General features: G+C 37.3%; 1 protein-coding gene and 1 long non-coding RNA gene across 2 annotated transcripts in view; one reads left to right on the top strand and one right to left on the bottom strand.

Annotated features, from left to right (window-relative positions):
- Positions 1 to 5,949: 5,949 nt before the first annotated feature.
- On the bottom strand, positions 5,950 to 10,931 carry dlx6a (distal-less homeobox 6a). Its single transcript, XM_067998556.1, has 3 exons — positions 10,640 to 10,931; positions 9,615 to 9,808; positions 5,950 to 6,622 (listed from the first exon to the last, which is right to left on the bottom strand). The coding sequence occupies exons 1-3, from the start codon at positions 10,929 to 10,931 to the stop codon at positions 6,374 to 6,376; spliced, it is 735 nt and encodes a 244-aa protein (XP_067854657.1). The 3' UTR covers positions 5,950 to 6,373.
- Positions 10,932 to 12,274: 1,343 nt separating this feature from the next.
- Positions 12,275 to 20,414, top strand: part of LOC137334079 (uncharacterized) — a 60,955-nt gene continuing 52,815 nt past the window's right edge. Inside the window, exons 1-2 of the long non-coding RNA XR_010966061.1 lie at positions 12,275 to 12,432; positions 13,040 to 13,121. This is a non-coding gene — a long non-coding RNA (uncharacterized lncRNA). The remainder of the gene's footprint in view (positions 12,433 to 13,039; positions 13,122 to 20,414) is intronic.

Here is a 20,414-nt window from a genome sequence, read left to right as displayed (position 1 = left end):
TAATACCGAGCAACAGCATAAAGGGCTGAGCAGGGAGGAGAAGCTGATTTACTTTATTAAAACCTTCACACAAGGTGAACAGAACTATCAGATTAAATATGGAATAAAAATTGCTCTTTGTTGGTCATGTTTTACTTTCAGTTTTAATTTTTATCGCTTGAGTTTTCTTCATTCCCTCAGTTCCTTTCTATTTTTATTATCGATTCATGGCGATTCCTCTCAATCGTGTGTTTATACTCATGAATATTTAATTTGATAGCGACAAAAACAATGTTTTGTAATTCAAATATTGTTTGCTTTTTTTGGAATACATATTTAAATATATGAATTAGCTAGGTTACAGAAGTGTTTCTGAAAGTGAGACAAAACAGTATCTTGAGGTTCCAGAAGTGAGGTTGAAAGCACTGAAGCATTTATAGTAGATGTTGGGGTTTTCTCTTAACACCACTCTACGTAGACAGCATTATAGCTCCTAACACTCTAATTTTACTAAATCATCGTATTTGAGAATAAGAAGTGAGTGCTGTGGGGAGGTCAATGACTGAATAAAATCTAGAAGCAGATCTCCAACTTCGGAAGCATTCTGACACCAGGCCAGCTCCGAAGTAATAATATACTCCAGTGTTCACAACACATTAGACATGGGCTGAATGCTGAGAATAATTGATGCTTATATTGTGACAAACGGCGCCCCATCTTTCCACAAGGCACGTGAAAGATGCCGCGTTCAAACTTCAGCTTTCAGAACTGATCCAGTAAGCCGACGACTTGAAAGATCAGCGAGTCTGTTGCGTGGAAAGAGAACAGAACCTTAAACATGCTATTTCCGGAATGTATTGTTTGGAATTATAAATTGCACAAAATAAGTTTAGTTTGTAATCTTTAGCAATATGTTCAACGATTCCGGGATTTAAATACCTTTGTTACAAACTTTGCCACAGATCGTAAGCGCATATGCGGTCTGATGTGTAAATAATAGCAACTAAGTGACGCATTTTCTTACAGTCTTCCAAACGGCATTAATTCAAACAAATGTAATTGTTTGTCAGTAGACACATTATGATTGGGCATTTACCTCTGCGGCACCGTTAACTCACTCACGTTTGTTTCTTTCTGCTTTTCTGCTGCAATTTCACCCGCTGAGAACCTTCAGAATTAACATTGTGAGTTTTCCACTCAACAGCCATCTGCTCTGTGCAAATAATGGCGAAATTAGCCTAACTGGACAGTTGCAGCGATGTAAAACTCGCAGTAATTATCCCCCAGTCTGGATTAAGATGTTATTATCATAATCTGGACATTTACAATTACCTATAATTTGCAAAGATGCGCCGGTTCTTGATTAAAGCAGTTTTATCAACCTTGCCATCACCAAACACTGACAGTAATAACAGCTAATTTTGCTGGCAATATAAGAGGTGGCGGGGTGTGCAAACAATTTCACACCTGGATATGCTCACTCAACCGGAGGAGCTAAAGCTTCTGTCCCGTTATACAGAAAAAAGATTTGACTAGTCACATATACACCGTTGGCAGTGTTCTCTATTGGAAGGGTATGTACTTGGAACAGACATGTCAGGTACGTTTGATACTCGCTTTTATAGCACCATTGAGAAATTTGAAAACATACATTGTTTATGAAGGAGAGCGAGGTTCTGCATGGGGACAAGCGAAAGTGTTCTGCGATTTTGTGAATGCTTCGGGACTTCCTGCTTGACGTCGATCACTCATGGATACATCTTTCCTTAAGAGAACAACGCTGAGACTTGTCGCCTTGGCGGGTGGGGGTGGGGTAACGTGATTCTGAAACGAGTGAGTTCAATACAGAATGTTTTCTGGAATATGTATCCCGTTATGTTGTGTTATGCCCGCAGTACTTTCACTGAATATATTCCCCTACAGACAACCTTGGGAGGTAAAGAGAATCACAGTATTTCAGAGGCCCAAGCCTTTAGGAATCAGCCCAATATCTATCTATCTATCTATCTATTTTGTGAGCTAGACATATAATTTTACAATTTTACAATCAATATATTCAGATAAAATACACAAACTGTTGATAACTCATTATACTGTGATATTTCAATAACCTGGCATAACAGCTTACATGTTTCAAAAGAGTATTACGCACAATTTCGACTGGCGATTTTGTAAACCGCTAAGAGAAAATATATAATAAATACATTTTATATTTTCTAATATCAATGAATTTTATTGCCATATAAAATGTTTTAACATATGCCCAAGATGATGGCACTTCCAGCGCTAATTCTCACTCAACTTTTTCCAAATGTAATTAATATTTGATGCTGTATGGGGACGGTGCTTATTGTCCTGCTTATAGTGACAAGCCAACTACAAGTCATGGCAAAATAAAATGTGTTTATGATAATAATAAAATCTTATTTTCAAGGCGACAGAGCTGCTAGCGGGTAAACCAAGCTCTGCACTTGAACTCACGGCCTCCCGTTTTGGACATACTAACTTCCCTCGTGGGCCAGCCTGGCACAAACTGCACTTGGTGGTTTCGCCATCAGTGGAGGCTGTAAGATATTTTAATACGGTTGTGTGTGAAGATGTTTAATATTTAACTCTCAAAGACTATAAATTATGATATCTGCCCAGTCCCACATGCACGACATCAGGCGCAGTTGTACATTTTGCTTCACTTGCCATTTCCACACAATTCTACATCAGTGGGCGGTTCGGGGGTCAGGCGGAATTGCAGCTTCGGTCCCGAAAGAAATATTGGCGAAATGACTCGAAACTACTGGACGAATTTATTTTTTTGTATAGGAGCACACAAATTGGAGGTGGGTGGAAAAGCCCGAGAGATGGGCTGGCTACCCAAACTCCTCCGAACATCAGCACTAACTAACAGGCTGCTCACCCCAGCTGGAGGGCAGGGGAGCGATCGGGACCGCGCAGGAGAAACTGCTCCCAAATTTGTTATTAAACTGAATTCACGCACTGCCTCAGATTCACTGCTAACAGGAGAAGTATTGATTTACAATGCCTGTGTGTATTTATATTGTGATTTTCATGTCTTCATTTTACACTAAAAAAAACACTTCCGAGACACAAGAAACACTTTGCTTTACACACACGTGTCGGGAGGAGTGCGTGATTCTCACCGTTCCATAAAAGCACACTTAACACACAATTTATACAGGTCAAGATTTTTTCTACATGCCGTCTTTTACATCTGAGGCGAGTGCATTCGCCATGGAAACCAGGAGCTGGAATGGGACAGATAAAGGTTACATATTGCTTTCCTCGTTGAGGCAGAGGAACTGAAACATCTGCTGCCATGAAGAGTGTAAAATATCCCCATATGGTTTCTCTTCAGTGCCTTATAAAACATACAGTGAACTGGCATTGATGTTACTGCCATAACAACACATGCCATCGACATGGGTTTAAAGGCAGAGGGGCCATGTTCTTACAATATGTCATGTTAACGTGCAGATTTCACTTTACGTTTAAAACGTGCGATTTAAAATCCTACTTATGAGAAGCTATTCTTAAATTTTCAGCTAAACATCTTATTTATCGGACAAGTGAAAGCTGAAATTATTTTTCAAGGGAAAACATTTACAGTGTGATGCACTATTTTATTCATAAATTATGAACAAGGCCGGCTGACCTTTTTGAAGATGTATTGTATAACCCAGTAAACAGGCACTTTTCACCTTGTAAGACCGATTGTATATTTGCTTTTTCATTTAAACACATTAGCAGTCTTGTTATGTACGAATACATTGATGGATTTCCAGATATAGGGAGAGAAAAAATTGGGATCGGATATAATCCATGCTGTATTTACTTTCGTGTTATAAGCCTGATTGGTTCAGTGGTTTCCATTTGATCCCCTTTTACTATTGCAAAGGCGGAAAATACCGCCTGTCATCTTCAGAGGATCGGTATAGTTCCTGCATCATTTCTAAAGGCAACTTTCTAAACGCACTGTTAAAATATTTGCTTAAATGCTAACATTTGATCAAAGACTCTGACTAATGCAGGTGAAGTTGTGTCTCGTAAAAGTAACATTCATAGATTCCTTTAGTAGCGACAAATGAACAACATTTATAAGGACATGGTTGGGCATTTTATTCTGCATATCAACAACTAGTCTTTCAACAATTTTACTGCATTGCTTAAAGATTCCAATTGTATTCGCCGGTAGAAGTCTTCGATGTGAAATTGAATGGTTAAACTCTGCTTGCTCTGTAAATACACAGGTGGAAATATTTTTCCACAAGATGTGTTAAAATGCAAAATAGCTGGGTTTATGTTTTCGAGCAATACCAAATCAAGCCCAATGCATTCATACAATGAACTCTGAGATTTGAGTGTATTATAAACAGAAAATTATTGGGGTTTTAAATCGAGATGTTAATACAAAGTACGCCAGAACTGCCCTAAATCTGTTTTAAAGTTAATTTGTCCACCAGAATTCCGCATTGATCTTGCTTACTGTCTTTGGTATGTTCTTTGTCACGACGATTAATCGACTGCTATTTGATTTATTCCACAAATTTCAATTTACTTTTTGAATAGTTATGCAATTAAAATATGCATTAAAGTCACTTTTAGAATCAGGTATGGGTGATTTATTTAAATTGTGCAAGAACAATGCACATTTATGCATTTTTTTCTAGGAACTAGTCTCACATTGTCTGTCTAAAGTCATCGTTTGAAGTTAGTTTTTCTTTGCAGATGCCGGTTTCTTTTTGCTAAGCTTGGCACATTTACTGGATTGGATTTAAGAAGCCCCTTTAATTGGTTTATGAATAACACAACGTTCTATTCTTTCTCTTTTGTTTCACTCTTCTCCTTCCTGAATCTAAATAAAGATAGCTTTTTGGTATTAAAAGTGGAAGAAAATTACATGTAATTACCTTTGACTGTAAAAACGCTGTAATCAGCGGGCTACATCAAAAATTACCCTAATTATAGCCGCTTTTATGATGGTCTAAACCTTTCTCGTGAATAATACCGTAAATTGTACCAAATATCAGCTTTAAATTGGATGGGACTGCAGCTGGAGGTTTTTGTTTAGTATTGATCGTGTTGGATTTTACATTAGATTTTCACAGTTCGCGAAAAGTAGTCAACATTGCCAGTGGAGTGGTGAGTCCATTAGATGAGATCAGAACCGTGGCTGATAATAGAGCTCTATAATTTACTTCCTTGGTTGTACACTAGAACCAAACAACTGTGTATTGGTAAGTGATGATGGTTTTGTACATACTGCGAGTTATTGTCATTTTGGAACCTGGTGCATGTCTTTTTTGTCAATTGTGATCAATGGCCTAGTCTCAGTGGTTCTCAATTAGATGTATATAGGTCCATGGTAGTAAAGCTTCGAAGGATTGTGTGATCCATTTTTATCGTTTTGTTGTTTCTGGCTCACTTACTTTTGTTATTCATTTGTGAATTAAATTTTAAAACAACATTGACACGAAAGTCTGCAGATAGATTATATTAATGATTAACATATGTTTATGTAACTTCACAGATTTTTTTAGCAGTTTGTCTTTAATCATCGTTTTGTCTATCGTAAAACAGTTTATTGTGGTTTCCATGTCTTAGACTGGAGTGTTTTGATTTCGGATCATATGAACAAAACGTCAAGCACATTTAAAAAAAATTGTTCTCGGGATGTGGGCTATACCGACAAGGCAGCATTTTCGATATTAACATGGCACAGTTATATATGGAGTTCTGACATTTTTGCCCTGAGCTAAAAAAAAGTCATACTATTTCTGGAAAACTTAAATGCAGTTTTACATGTGCCTTGATGCAGTTTGAAACCAAACTTTAACTTCCCCCCTTTCGAAATAATACAGCTTTTACTATGCGGGACCAATTGTCAGCAATCAGTAAATCGTTTTTGTGAAATTTTTTTTAATGCGTTTTGAAACAAGGGTAACTACAAGACACGTGGACGTTTTATGATTTATTACTCAGTATGAAAGAGACATAAAACATATAAACTATATACAACTAAAAATTAAACAATATATACATACATCTTGTCTTTTTATATGCTTCCAGTGCGTCTTAGCATCACCAACCCATGCTGTTTTAAAATCAGCATAAAATCTTCCATATTGCATTCGCATTTTGTGGTCATTGGATATCATGGACTGTATGGAGATGGTGGCGGTTCTTTTGTAATGTCTACAGTCACCGACCATTTCTCCTTTTCCGCCCATTGCCAGTCTGATTTAACAATAGCTTTTAGCAACTGAAATCGTTGCTAGATCTCCCATCCAAAATGGCATCTTGGGCATCTGGGCATTGCCTATGATGGGTTCCCTCTAACCCCATTGAGTTCTGTCCATTGAGAGTTTCTTGCCTCGGACTGTCACATCATCTGTCTTTGCATGGTGTCCTGGTGGGTCGTAGAGTACCAGGGGGAATAACCAGCCATATAGCTGTTGGGGGTCATGTTAACGCCTTTGGCCGAAGCTGAGATGTCCCACACGGGTGGGATGGTTGGAGAGCGAGGGGAAAGAGCAACGGATCCGGGCACAGAATCATTCTCAAGGGGATTGCCGCCCTGCTTCATCAGTTTCTTAAACTTTGAGCGTTTGTTCTGGAACCAGATCTTCACCTACAATAACATTTACAAAAAGGAAACGCATGGGCTTTAAACGGCGGTCAATATCTTTGTTTTAAATTAAATAAAGTATTCATCGTCGCCTACATCGAAATAATTGCAATATGGTATAGTATTATAATCAGAAACAGTATTATCCGAAAGACTGAAAAAGGCAAATAGTTGTGTTCCAGCAAATAATTCTGCATATATTATTCAGTCCATTTCAATCCATTAATTTTTAAAATATCAATGTGAAAGGAACATTGTTTTACTAAATGTCCCTTCTGTGGCGTATAAAATGTTTTATACTTTCCACTGATAATAATGAGGAAATTCTACCCTGTTCTGTGAAGTCATTATAAGGCAACAATGCTATAAATTGCATAGCTTCTGGCAATTGTTTCCTCTATAGACTACATTAAAATAATGGTTGGGATATAAGGAGACACTAAAATACAATAATTTTAATAATTCCTGACGTGCAATGTTTCCACAATGTGTGAAGACATTTTCAAGTCTTTCCTCCAGTCTCCGTTAGTTGGAAAATAATTTTCGGATAATCAGACAAACTTGCATGTCTCACATTCCTCAAAACTGTTCAACTTTATTAAACAAGTCAAAATAAATAAGTTGTACGTATTGTATACGCAACAAAAATTGTTTCTGATTGATTAGTAAAATGATAAGGCTCAAACCGTCCGAGGTTTAAATGAAGTTCAGATTCAAAACAACAGCTGGAATTTTCAAGAGGCCTAAGAAGGAACGCCCAGTTCATATATTTTCAACTTGAAAGTCGCCTGATTCCAACATGTAGAAATGCAGCGAAATATAATTTGCACTTTTAAAAAATAATATTTTATTGCAATATTTTACAGTGGAGTTAATAGCTTCCAAACAAATGTCAAATAAACTGATAGTTCCATGCAAAAAGGTAACATGGTAGAATTTTATAATGTCTGCAACATTGTGTTTAGTTATCAATGATTATATGTCTACTGGTTCTCAATTATGATTTATAAAGTATTTCTTATTTTATAATTACGATAGCTGTACAGAAATCTATTTTGTTTATTTTATTGATCACATGGATTTCTTCATTTTTTTCCCTCGGCGATCCAAATTGAAGCAGCAAATCAAAAGTGATTTTCATGTCTCATCTCTCTTCCCCCCCCCCCCCCCCCAAATAAGCGAAAATTACTGATGGCGAAGTAGAAACTGTATGTTTCACAGGTCGTCCAAAACAGACACGCGTAATCAACTGTATGTTATGAACTTGACTGATAAACTCTATGCACATATATAGAATGAGTTTAATCATCTATCAAATTTTTGATTTCGACTCAATTTTGTAAAAAAAAATACATGAACTGTCTCAGGAAGACTGACATCCTAGAAAACTATGTTTGTTTTTGCAAGTTTGAAACCAAATCAGTTGAATTAGCAAAAGGCAGTGTACTTGTATCCTGATAATACTGAAATTCTCTTATCACTTAATAAGTTAATCCTTAATTTGTTGCTTTTTTGATTTTTAAAAAATACTACTCAACCCATTTACACGGATATTTTAAATAAAACAACCTTAAAACGAAATGAAAACTATTTTTGATATAAATTAAATTATGTGAAATATGGGTATTTTAATTGGTTTCCAATGAAGAATAATCTTGTAATTGATAAGGGTAAAGCATTGCTTATAGCCGTTATGGACAGGGACGAAAGATTATCCTGACTGGCCAAGAGTCGGTTAAATCCCTCATAAAGTCACAGCTCTATTCAATTTCAGACCTCTTATTGTTCTGCATCACATCAGTGCCGGGGATTCAAAAGAAGCACCGATAGCAGCTGAAAATTAATCAAGGAAGCGTATTTAAAAAAAACGAATCTCTGACTCAATAGTCTGTTAGTATCAAGGTAATCCAAGGGCTGTTTATCCAGGGTTTGAACCTATTACATATATTTTACCACTACGTCTTGCTAAACGCATACCTTATCCATTATTGAGTAAATGAAAAATCACTCATTAAACGATGTGATCCCAAACATGTGCAATGGAGGTGCTTAAAGCTTTTAAATATGTGTGGCACTTCCTTAACTTAACTCATGTTTCAAAGTGAACAGAATCGAATTCAGATCTGGAGAAATACAATAGACCCGTGCCAAAACGTTTAGTAACTTCCGCGTTCTCTTTTTAAAAGTTCAGTTATATCTTTGACTCCCCCAAATGAGGAGAAGCATCTATTTTTTTTAACGAGACAATCTTCAAAATTGCCTAAATACATTCTGGATACCTTAAGCTTTATAAACTCAAGAAAAGTAATATTTTAAAGATGTGTAAGCTGCCATTCAATTACACGCGGACTGTACATATGGCCAACTTGTGCTGAACAGACTTATTCTGTTGTGGTTTTGCATGGGCTGCGCTTAAAAGCACCAAAGTCTTAGGCAACAAATCTCTTACAGCTCTCAGCTTTTACAGTAGAGTAAACAAATGTCAGATACACTGATGGTTGCACGACAAAAGCCAATCATTTTTGAGGATGACATTTAAATTATTTTATATCTAATTACCCTACCCCAAAAGTATCATGATAAAAAAAGATTTTAGAAAACCAGATTGGTGTGAACAGGCATTCTCATTAGATTTAATTTGATATTCCTTACAGGATTAGGCCCACGTGGTGCCCTTAAAGCTGCAGTTACCATTTTGTTCTCTAGAGCGTCGATTCTAATGTAAGCTGAAGCTATATATTAAGATAATTATCTTAAATTGAAAGGCCGAGGTTTATAGTAACTTGGATAATGAGATCAAATGTTCCGTGCCATTTCATGCAGCACACTTGTGACATACTACCGGCAGCTTCGGAGAAGGGTCGGTTCGCTAAAGTGATAGTTCTGTGCAATTTGATTTTCATTGTTACTAAGTGTAACTTTAAAAACAATGTCACAAGAAGAACTAACGTCAGAAGTCGATGTTCTTCACAGATATCTTTCCTGTGCACTGTACCTGTGTCTGTGTGAGTCCCAGCGATGCGGCCAGCTCAGCTCTCTCGGGCAAAGCTAGGTATTGAGTCTGCTGGAAACGGTGATTTAACGCCTGCAGCTGCAGACTTGAATAAATAGTGCGAGGCTTGCGGATCTTTTTCCCTTTCCCATTAAAACGGATTTCTCCATTTTCAATCACTGTTGTCTTTTGTTGTTCTGCAAAATAAGCATATGGCACACGATGCAGACATTTTGAATGGCCCAGTTCACAGCACATTCCTAAATCTACTTCAATGCACATTCCTCTGGAGTTTTTTTTCGGAGGTAAAAAGACATGTTCCCTAACGGATGTTTAGGAACATTAAGAACTCCATAAACAATCTGGCCCGGTGAAAATAATCTGGAGAGCTCCATTATCTTTAGCCCTCTGGCAAACTACAATGAATAACATGCTGAGTGTAAGTGGCGACTCTGAAATAAGCAATTTAACAGTAAGATATATTAATTAATGGAATGTCAGTTGCTTGCAAATGCATGTACACAGTACCGCTTGATAGAGAGAGACAACAGGGGTATACTGTTTCTTGGCGACAAGAAGTTATATTGCATAAAATGAACAGCCAGGAATCCAAGTTCCGATTACATATTGACATAACGTCTACGATATTTACCTTTCTGTTTACTTTTCTCTGTTGAAAATTAGTACCCAATTTCCTCTAAGCGTGCCGACAAATATCCCCGTTAAAACACCCCAAACAAAGGAAGGGAAAAGGCATAAGACTCAGCGAGTTAACATTACCAATTGGAAACTGACAAAGAAAGATTGAAGGAATAAAGGCTGATTCAGAAGCAAAACAAAAATCAGTAGTCAAACAAGGCTAGCTATAAAGAAGAGAAAACTGTGACAGAAAAAAGTTTAACATGCATTTCTTACACGGTTTAAGTAATCTATTGTTTGAACCACTAGAGAATGTCGCTGTTGATTTAATCAGGAAGGAAGACGGAAAGGCCGAATGTGGGTTACGCTGGGTCTATTCGAAGACTCACCTGTCTCGTCTAAACGTGTCTGGCTGCCAGTGTTGTTGCTGTGGTAGGACGGTAGGTAGGGGCTGTGATGAGAATGACTCACGTAAGGATAAGGCAGGGATCTGTTGTACGTGTTGGCGGCCGGGTACGAGCTGTCGTGCTGGTGTGAATGCCCTCCTGAATGCAGGCAATGCACCGGGTAGTGACCGTGGGACATGGCTGGAGAGCTCTGCTGGGACTGCTGGCCAAACTCCATGAAAGCAGATTTAGAGTCCGGGGCTTCCAAACCTTCAGCCATCGTAGTCATGGTCATTATAAAACTTCAACTGGAAAAAAACTCTTAAAAGCGAAATGCTTCCCTTTTTCATGAATAGGATAAATCTTCGGAGGAGAAAGCGCGGGCGTGTTAACTCCTGGTTTTTTTTTAAGTAAAAGGTTATTTTGGGTTTCCAAGTTGAGTGGAGGAGGGATGGAGTTGAGGCAGTCTTTTAGTGGATTCTGCTAAAGTTGGGGTTCTGCTTTCAGACTTGATGCAGATGCTGTAATGTGCCACAAGTCGAATGGTTTGTCTCCAAAGGGCAGCAGCTCCTGATTGGTCATCTCTCTGACTCGTCATCCTTCTGCCACTTCTGCTGGATTCACTGGATTAGTCAACAGTGGGTTAACCCGGCTAACTTAAAGCACAGCCCAAAGAACCTTTTGCGACAATGCTAATCATTGCTCTCTATTTGCAAAGATCCAAAGGAATTACAACACTCAAACAGCACCGTTATTTTGATAGCATAGGGCTATAGAGTAGATTGAAAAATTATACTTCTGGTGTCAAAGGACTGATTTTTTAAACAGCTTATTTCTTAATAAAGCCACATGGCAAAGGCAACTTAAGCGTTATCCGCGTAATATAATTAGGTAAATATACAAATATAGCTTGTGCATGTGGAATAGTACAAGGAGTTAATGGATATTTTGCACTGCAGATGAAAATGTTAATTTAATCAGCGGAAGGACGAAGGCAGTTAACTCGTTATAAAAGAGAGCAAAGAATGAAAGAAGCCAAGAAATAAAGTTACACGTCTTCCTGTGAGGAACCCCCATCGCGGTCAGTTAACTCATCCTGATCTATTGGAATTAGAAAGTGCTCTGCTGCTTGAAAGATATGCAAATTATGAGTGGTTGGCGGTTTGGCAAATTTGAGTTAATACATAAAGTGATGATTGAAAGTATCTGCTTGTGCCTTACTAAATGAATTAGGTTTAAATTATGAATGACTTTATTGTATTATCAATATAATTAAAGTACGTAACAGTGTGTTATATTTATTTTTGGATGATGTGTGTAGCGATAATTATGGCCCTACTTAGATATACACAAAATTTATCTTGATTATTTTAAAATTGCTGCAATGAATTTCCCCACAATTGTCATGTAATGATTATGACCGCATTTGGAATAAAATAGTGGATATAGCATAAATTATCCTCTAATTATACGCTACTGTCGCATCAATTATCCTCTTATCAAAGTGGTTGTCTAACTGCAGCGTTTAGTTTCAATGCTCATTTCACTATAAAAAGAACTTTATAACTATTATTTACACGGTCTTTTATATCTCATCTCATGGACGGTACTATCCTCCCCCCCCACCCTCCCCCCAAGATTAACCGAGAGCGAAGATGCTGTGAAGATGCGCTCATGGCTGAACAAAACTGAAATCTCTATTTGCAACAGCAGATTGATTTTTTAAAACCGAATTCAGATGACATGTAAATCAGATGGACTGGCTAGCAGTATCAGGCATCCACCTGACAGAAGAGGTAAGGTCGATTTAAATATTCTGTGAAAGGAAAAATATACCCCTCAAAAACAATATTGGTTTTGAAGTACCACTCTTAATTGGAAGGACAGCTAGGTAATAATTCCTTCACTGGTAACTGCAAGTGACCCCAATCCATTTAAATAACGTATTAATAGTGTTAAAGGACTCCAACGTGAATGTAGCATTGCAAATGTGGAATAATGTATGTGTTCGGTGTGTTGAATGGTCAGAATATAATCTGGTGGCTATCTTTTACTATCATTACATCACCGGGTGATTTTAGCACGCCTTGTCTATTCGGAGCCTGTAAGCTTTCTATTTTGTAGCTTGGATGTTTTTTTTACGCCTTCGGAGCCGCTTCCTTGCCTCTGAATACATTTTGCTACTTCTTGCTTTTTAAACTTCGCTTTCCTATTAACACGAGATGAGGAAATCTGAGCCACACCATCACACGAAGAACAGACAAACCAGGTTTAGAGTCGACATACAGGCAGTTTATTTTTGAAATAAGTCGAGGATCCTTTTCAACCCAGTAGATTACTTGTCGATTTCGGATCAGTTTCATAAAGTTAACTAACCATTGGTTTCTGTCCATTCGGACACAGACAGATCTTCAGCGAACATAAGTTATTGCGATCGACTGAAATAACACAGAAAATGCGTGGTCAGGAGGGCAACACATCAAAGGTACAAATCAAAGTTTTATCCTATGGCTTTCTTGATCGTTAATGAATAACCCAGGAAACGAAGATACTGGACTTAAAAAAAATCAGTTCTTTTGTAAACGGTTGGAAAATTACAGGCATCCAGATACATTAGAAACTTAGCAATGGCTTGTCGCTCGTTATTCGGGTCAGCGAAAAAAATATTAATGCTAATTACATGGGATATTCCAGGATGTTTTCTGACCACATTACAGATGCAACGTCATAAATAAACAATATACTGAACTTATTTGACTGGATATTATTACATTACTATCATATTATTACTATTATTTTTAAACCGTCGATTTAAAATCAAAACATATTCTGTTTTGTACCTTTAGTGATTAAACAGTATTATACTAAATTAGCAAATGGCTCTTCTGAATGATTTCAGTGATGGGGCCACACCTTTGATAGTACAGTAATTATAAAGTAGAGCCTATTTCAACAGAGCCACTGAGGTGTTAGAATCATTACTTCTGCGCTCCATTGCCAACAGCGATTTGCTCCTTTTTGCCTCTTTTAAAGCTGGGCATTGTTCTAAGAGGAGTTTGTTGTCTGGTATTACTTCTCCCACCGAGAAGATAAATTCGCGTCGAGGAATGGGTTGGGGCAGTTCAGAACAGAATAAGGCTGAATTCTAAAACCTATGCTTTGTTTCTCTGGCAGGTGCAACCGGGCATTGACATTTCGTATTATAGCTAAACCAAATATTCAAATACATACTCGGACACATGGCCAAATACATTCATACATCCACACAGTCGCATCATGACAATGGATAAGTCATTTGTCAAGAAATGTTACCTGTAATCAGGATTATATGTGAATCGGCAATGCATTTATCCAGACTTCATTGTTTTCTACTTTTATAAGTATAAAAATATATGTATGCATATATGTGCCGGATGTATGTGCGTAGAACTATGCATGCGTGTGTATAGGTACATGTGCACATCTGTGTTTGGGAAGCTGTATGTAAAATATATTCGGTATATAAGCAAATCTGTTACACCCCTCGGATACAAACACATTTCGAATACAATAAAGTACTTTTAACTAAGATCTAATTTGTTTGTTAGAGCTGTTATATCAAGTCCTATTATATTTAACTCTCAAAATAAACCGCTTTGTCCCTCTGGACCTATTGCATACGATAGGATATCATTTTGTCTATACCGACATGAATGTACCTCTGCGAACAAATACATATCATAGACAAAGTTTCAATATATACGGCCTTTTATCATTGTTCAGTACATAATTTTGAGAACATGGAAATGATTGACTAGTCGATACTTGTTTGGAGATCTATTCAATTTGGTGCGAACAGACCTCACTTGGCGCACGTAGAATCTGAAGATATAATATACATTTGTGTCTCCTATTGTTATTCCCCCGTTGCCACCATACTCCCTTTTAATTCAACTTGAATAAGCGATAAGCAAATTGAATGATAATAAGTTTAATTATCTCCCGATACCTCACAAACCATTACACCACTTCTCAAATTGAAGGGAAACGTTAGCTAAAAAAACCCCAGAAACCCCTAAAGAAGAATCTGATTTTAACTTGTCTTTAGCTTTTCTCGTTCTTTTGATTCTGGATTGCGATTAAATGGACCCGCAGAACATTTTCCAGGAAAACTTCTTTCAAACCTACACTTGGGATCGTCCAAACTGTGTAGAATAAGGCTGTAGATAAACCCCAAAAGTGAAAAGAAATGGTTGCATTGGGGAAAGTGAGCAGATTGCCTCAAAACGAGTATTGGGGGTTGTTTTTTAAATTTTTCCACACATAGAATGACAAGGAACTTGAAGAGAATCTATCAGCATTTCACTGATTTAGATAGCAAAATATGTATAGGCGAAGCCCTTCAAACCGGACATCAGTGCATCAGGCTCGCGTATATATTTGTGTGTGATATATTGGGGGCATGCTACGAAACACAAACTTTAGTTACAACAACCATATAAACAGTTTGTTGATTAAATATGTTAAAATAATTTTAGAACAGATATCCAGAATCTTTATGCATCATGGATAGAGAAATAGATGCACATCAATTGCTAAGCAACATTGTATAATATAAAGCTTTTAAAGCAGTATCGCGGCCGAACTACATTGTAGAACTGAATTTGCTAAACAGTATAAGCATTTTTAGAAGACAGTGCATTAACCCAGTTATAAATGTACTTACCCATCTAAAAAATGCTCTACATTCTGTGGTGACTATTCAACTGACATCACCGGGAGCCACACTATTTTGGTTGGTGTTTAGGAATTAGCGGAGAGAGCAGAGTACTTTCTTTTTTGGTGAGCACACTAGGGCCACTTCTCAGATGTTGTAGACATACAGGCGTCGATGGTTTCCACGCCGATTGTGTCAAGGAAATGGCAACTTCAAATATTACATATGGATTCGGCACCAGCTCCACCATGTAACACACTGCACATCGTATCTATTCGAGTTGACATCAGGAGATGCAGAAAGTCTCTTCTGTTCTTCGGGACATATACTGCTGTCATTTGTTAATAAACGAAAGATCTATAAAGCTATGAAAGTTAATCCATACTGTGCCCATTGCTGTTATCAGAAGGACATTGTTTGTTATCGTGTTACCATTGCCTTTATTCTTGCTACAATAAGTTTTAAAACATATTTACTGAAAAGAAATCTTCACACCTTGATTCCGTTAATCAAAAAGAAAACTAAAAACTAAAAAGAAAAATTGCATTTCTAGATCTTGTTTATGCTTTATTACAAAATAACACTACAATTTATACATTGGAAATTAAAATAGTTGTTTTTCCTGTAAAACAAGAATGACATATTTAAAAGCATGGCTACAAAGTCCTATTAACTAGGGAGAGGTTGCAAATCTGGTCTTTTCCAGCAAGCTTGCTTCTAAATATTGTTTATTGGGAGAGTTACGTTTTGCAGCACAATAACAATTGAGCTTGGAATTGCATAAGGATTGCGAATGCCGGATGCTTAGCTGTTCAGAACAAGTAAACACATAACAAACATTAAACACTTTGTACTAAGGCGAGGATCAACTAGCCAGAATAAGTAACCATTCTATTTAATATTAATTAAAGGTCAACGGTAAAGGGATCATTTATAGGAAGTAATTTTCCACATCAAAATAGGTTAGTCATTTAATAGCTGTGAGCTTATTCAATATTTCACATGGAATGCGGCATTCTCATGAAGAATTCGATTATTAGATGAACCATTTTGAATAAGGGGTTTGCACCTCTCGGGTTTCAGTGGATGATTTGGGTTATTTGCTAAATATTTGAGGTTTGGAACGAAATTTAGCGGTCACACACTTCAAATGATCTCATTCAGTGTCAGCGGATAATGAGTTTTACTGTTTGCGAAAATATCTAGAAATCCAACGACGTAACTCACAAGCATTGACCTCTCCCCCCATCGCCACCACCGCCAAAATAGCACAAGACAATCATATTATACATGTTAAAAGCGATATTTTGGGAAAATCTTTACAATGAGTTGTGGTAGCTAACTAACTGTGCCAAAGCATTAATTTCTTAAAGCACACTTTATCAGATGGTGTAATTTTAGAAAGTCAATATTGAAGTGCATTGAAAATACATTTCTCGCTGTGCGTGGAGGGGGGAGGAGGAAGAGAGACAAAGCGGGCTTCTCTGCAAAAAAAAACCTTTAAATAAATATATGTACAAAACCGTTAAAAAAATCAGTTCACGTGCAAAGACGTGTGGCGCTATAAATCACTAACATATGGAAATACGAATTTATCACGGGATAATTCGTGATTTGAGGAACTTATTCAAATATAATGTTCCCTCAGAACAACAGATCTAAATACTTGTCTGGTTTCATTTCTCATTAAGCACAGCAGCCTCCCGGATTCATTCTCTCTCGGTCAGTAGATATTTCCCATTCAAACGGCGCCACTTACAGCAGTCGAGGAAAACACGAAGGACAAAATCATAGGATTTTAAGGATGCGGTTGTATGTTGTTTATTAAGATTTGGGCCGATAATATCTCCCTTTCCCTCCCTTTATTCAACGCTCGCTATGTTAAAATCAGGCCAATTCAATCAATTTATAATTGGCTCAGCATCGATCGCAGTACACTTGAGCACAGTTTTAAAACGAAACTCAGCATTTAGATTACTGGGATAAAAACAAAGTATGCACGAAAAAAGGAGATCCATATGAAGTAATTACAGACATTTAAATAGACTGTCATTTTTCTATTGATTTTATTAAAGGTCTGGTTAAAAGTCCTAGAAAATAGCTACTGTGACTTTAAAAACATTTCCCCATTTTTAAAAAACATCCAAGCAATTGCTGTCCGCGTTTTAAAGTATATGTGCAGAATGTTCAAAGCCTTATCTGTCCTTATTCTGATTAATTGACGTGGCTTTGGAGACGCTATAATTGTAGTAAATTATGGTGATGCCTACGCTGTTTTGTCAGTATAATTATCTTACATTTTATTTTTAGAATAGCCAGCTTCGAAAATAAAACGAGAATACCTCTGAACATTCCGAGCACTGACATTCGCAACGAAATGCCCTCCGTCCTCACACCCAATTGTTTTTTTGTCATTAATAAGCGAGAGGATCAGTTCCGAGGGAGACGGATAGCGAGGCAATATGTCAATGCGAGATGTGTTTAGCCACATATGTGTGTGCGAGTGTGTGTGTGTGTGTGTGAGAGAGTGGGTGTGTATGTGAGTGTATGTGTGAGTGTGAGTGAGTGTGTGTGTGTGTGTGTGAGTGACAGCAAGGGCAGCAATAATAGGGTGCTTTGGCAGAAGCTATTTTTTCTTTTTTATATCAGAATGTACTGTTCGATGCCATTTATCCTTGATGATAGAAAATTGCCCTGTTGCCAGGACGCTGCTGAAATAGAGGGCATAAAGCCACATTTCCATTTGTAGCTTGAAAGCTATTCAAATTAATTCGCCAAACGAAGATCCAGCGGTAAACATAGGGATAGAAACGACGGTGTTGTTTCAGCTTTCTTCCTATGTTGTATATATCCTTGCATATTTATTCATTCATATTCAATTTCTATAACTTCAAACTAACACGATCGCCCTTTAACCGCCGCATCAAATGTTTCAGAGCGCATTGTGAGGTTGCAGCCTATCCTTTTTATGACTACACACTGTTAAGACAAGATCACAAATAAACTGTCAGGAACATGAAATTCCCAATAACGCCGACAGGACCAGCAAGTCCAAAGCGTTTGCAACTTCATCAGTAACAAAGAGCGGTATTTTTTTTTACTTTACTAGACCGGCTTTATCTTTCCAAAATGCACTGGATGCCACACTCGACCACAATGCATTGGTGGAAGTCAACCTTTTTCATCATTTCATCTGAAATTCCCCCCAAAATAAAACAAATTGAAATTTGTTATATTTCTACATTTAAATACGCTGTAGATTAACTTCCTTTAATCTTATGAGGAGTCAATGGAATATGTATTAATGTGATCCCACAATATCACTTTTAATAATACAAAATGCCATTAATATGCATAAGAACAATATCCGAAATTGGAAGCACTGAGTGATAATGGTGATATTTAGAACGGGCTGCACTGTCTTGTTGATGTAATATCGGAATATGAATTGTGCCGAAATCACAACCGACTGACAATTTCCCCCCAAAAACTGTTATCTACTTTGACACTATAAAAAATCTCGATAGGGTAAACTTAATTTGTCCAAGTGCAAAGTTATTAGAAGTGAATTGCTTCAAAATTAATATATTATAATCAACAGGATAGTTGATCTGAAAGGAAGTAATTTGTAGAGACACTCCAACGACTCACATAATTCTGAGTCAAAAGATCAGCGTTTCTGTAAAATGGAGCTGTCATCTTTTCAGGCGCCCATAACATATGATTCCATAACACCAGGGTTATCTTCTAGATTATTCAAGACATTATTCTTAGAGCATACGACATTTTAAAAAATATATTTATCGTGAGTTTACAATATAGATAGTTACATAGAAAATCCGTTAACCTCAATTTGAGAATATTTTGGATTCGTATGTCTGTTTTCTGGAATCATAAAAGAACTTGGATTTATACAGCGCCTTTCACGACGTCAAGACGTCCCAAAGCACTTTGCACCCAATAAAGTACTTTTGTGAAGTGTTGGCACTGTTATAATGTAGGATCTATGATACTATTTAAAGTAAAGAAAGAACAAACTTACGTTTATATGGTGCCTTTCAATACCCCAGGAGGTCACAAAGTGAGCTCACAGTCAATTAATGACTTTTTGAAGTATATTTAGGGCTGTTTTGTGGCAAAGTGGCAGCTAATTTGCCCACGACAAGGTCGTACAAACAGCAGTGAGATAAATGGCCAGTTAATCTGTTTTGGTGATGTTGGTTGAGAGATACATGTTGGCTAGGAACCTGGGAGAACTCTTCTGCTCTTCCTTGAATAGTGCCATTGAACCTTTTATATCTACCTGAACAGATGTGGAGGACCTAGGTTTAATATGGCACCTCCAACGATGCAGCACTCCCCCAGTACTGCACTGAGGTGTCAGCCTAGTTTATGAGCTCAATTCCTGCAGTGGGAGTTTGAACCCACAACTTTCTAACTTAGAGGCGAAAGTGCTACCACTGAGCACATTAACACTATTCAACATTTCACCATTTTATCTCTGCAACAAAATGCAGTTTGAGTTTTTTCTGGGTGAGATATGGATGGAAGTGCTAATGACACAGATTCGACATCACTTCGCTATAAAATGATAGGAAATTAGGTTCAGGGTTAAGGACAGTGCTTTTACCAGTTCTTATTTGCACTCCAAGTAATTATCTAGCAGGATTAAATTTGTTTTGAAGAGGCTCAAGAAGGATGTTCTTAAAGTAACATTTTCTTATTTCTGGTAAGGTAAACCATATATAGTTATGGATTGCATTTAGTGTTAAAGTGTTGGGTACCCCATGTCTTTCATGCTAGTCACGTTTTTATAAGCAGGTTATGGATGTCACGGTTTAATGAGAACAGGCAATCTATTGTGCCGTGTTTGATTGGTGTCAATCTTTCTATCCCTCGTTGTATAGCAGCTTTGACACGTTAGTACTAAAGTGACCTGTTGATGAGAGTGGTGCAATATGAATACCAACAAAGGTTGGTGTATATATGAACACAGACACAGCCCTCTCACTGTTGCCATTCCTCTGAATTACTTATTCATGTGAGTGCACAGCACACTGAAGTGCACTGATCTCACGTACC

Source organism: Heptranchias perlo, chromosome 2 (genome assembly GCF_035084215.1).
Source record: "Heptranchias perlo isolate sHepPer1 chromosome 2, sHepPer1.hap1, whole genome shotgun sequence".
Lineage (NCBI taxonomy): Eukaryota > Metazoa > Chordata > Chondrichthyes > Hexanchiformes > Hexanchidae > Heptranchias > Heptranchias perlo.
This window is presented reverse-complemented; position numbering and strand designations above follow the sequence as displayed.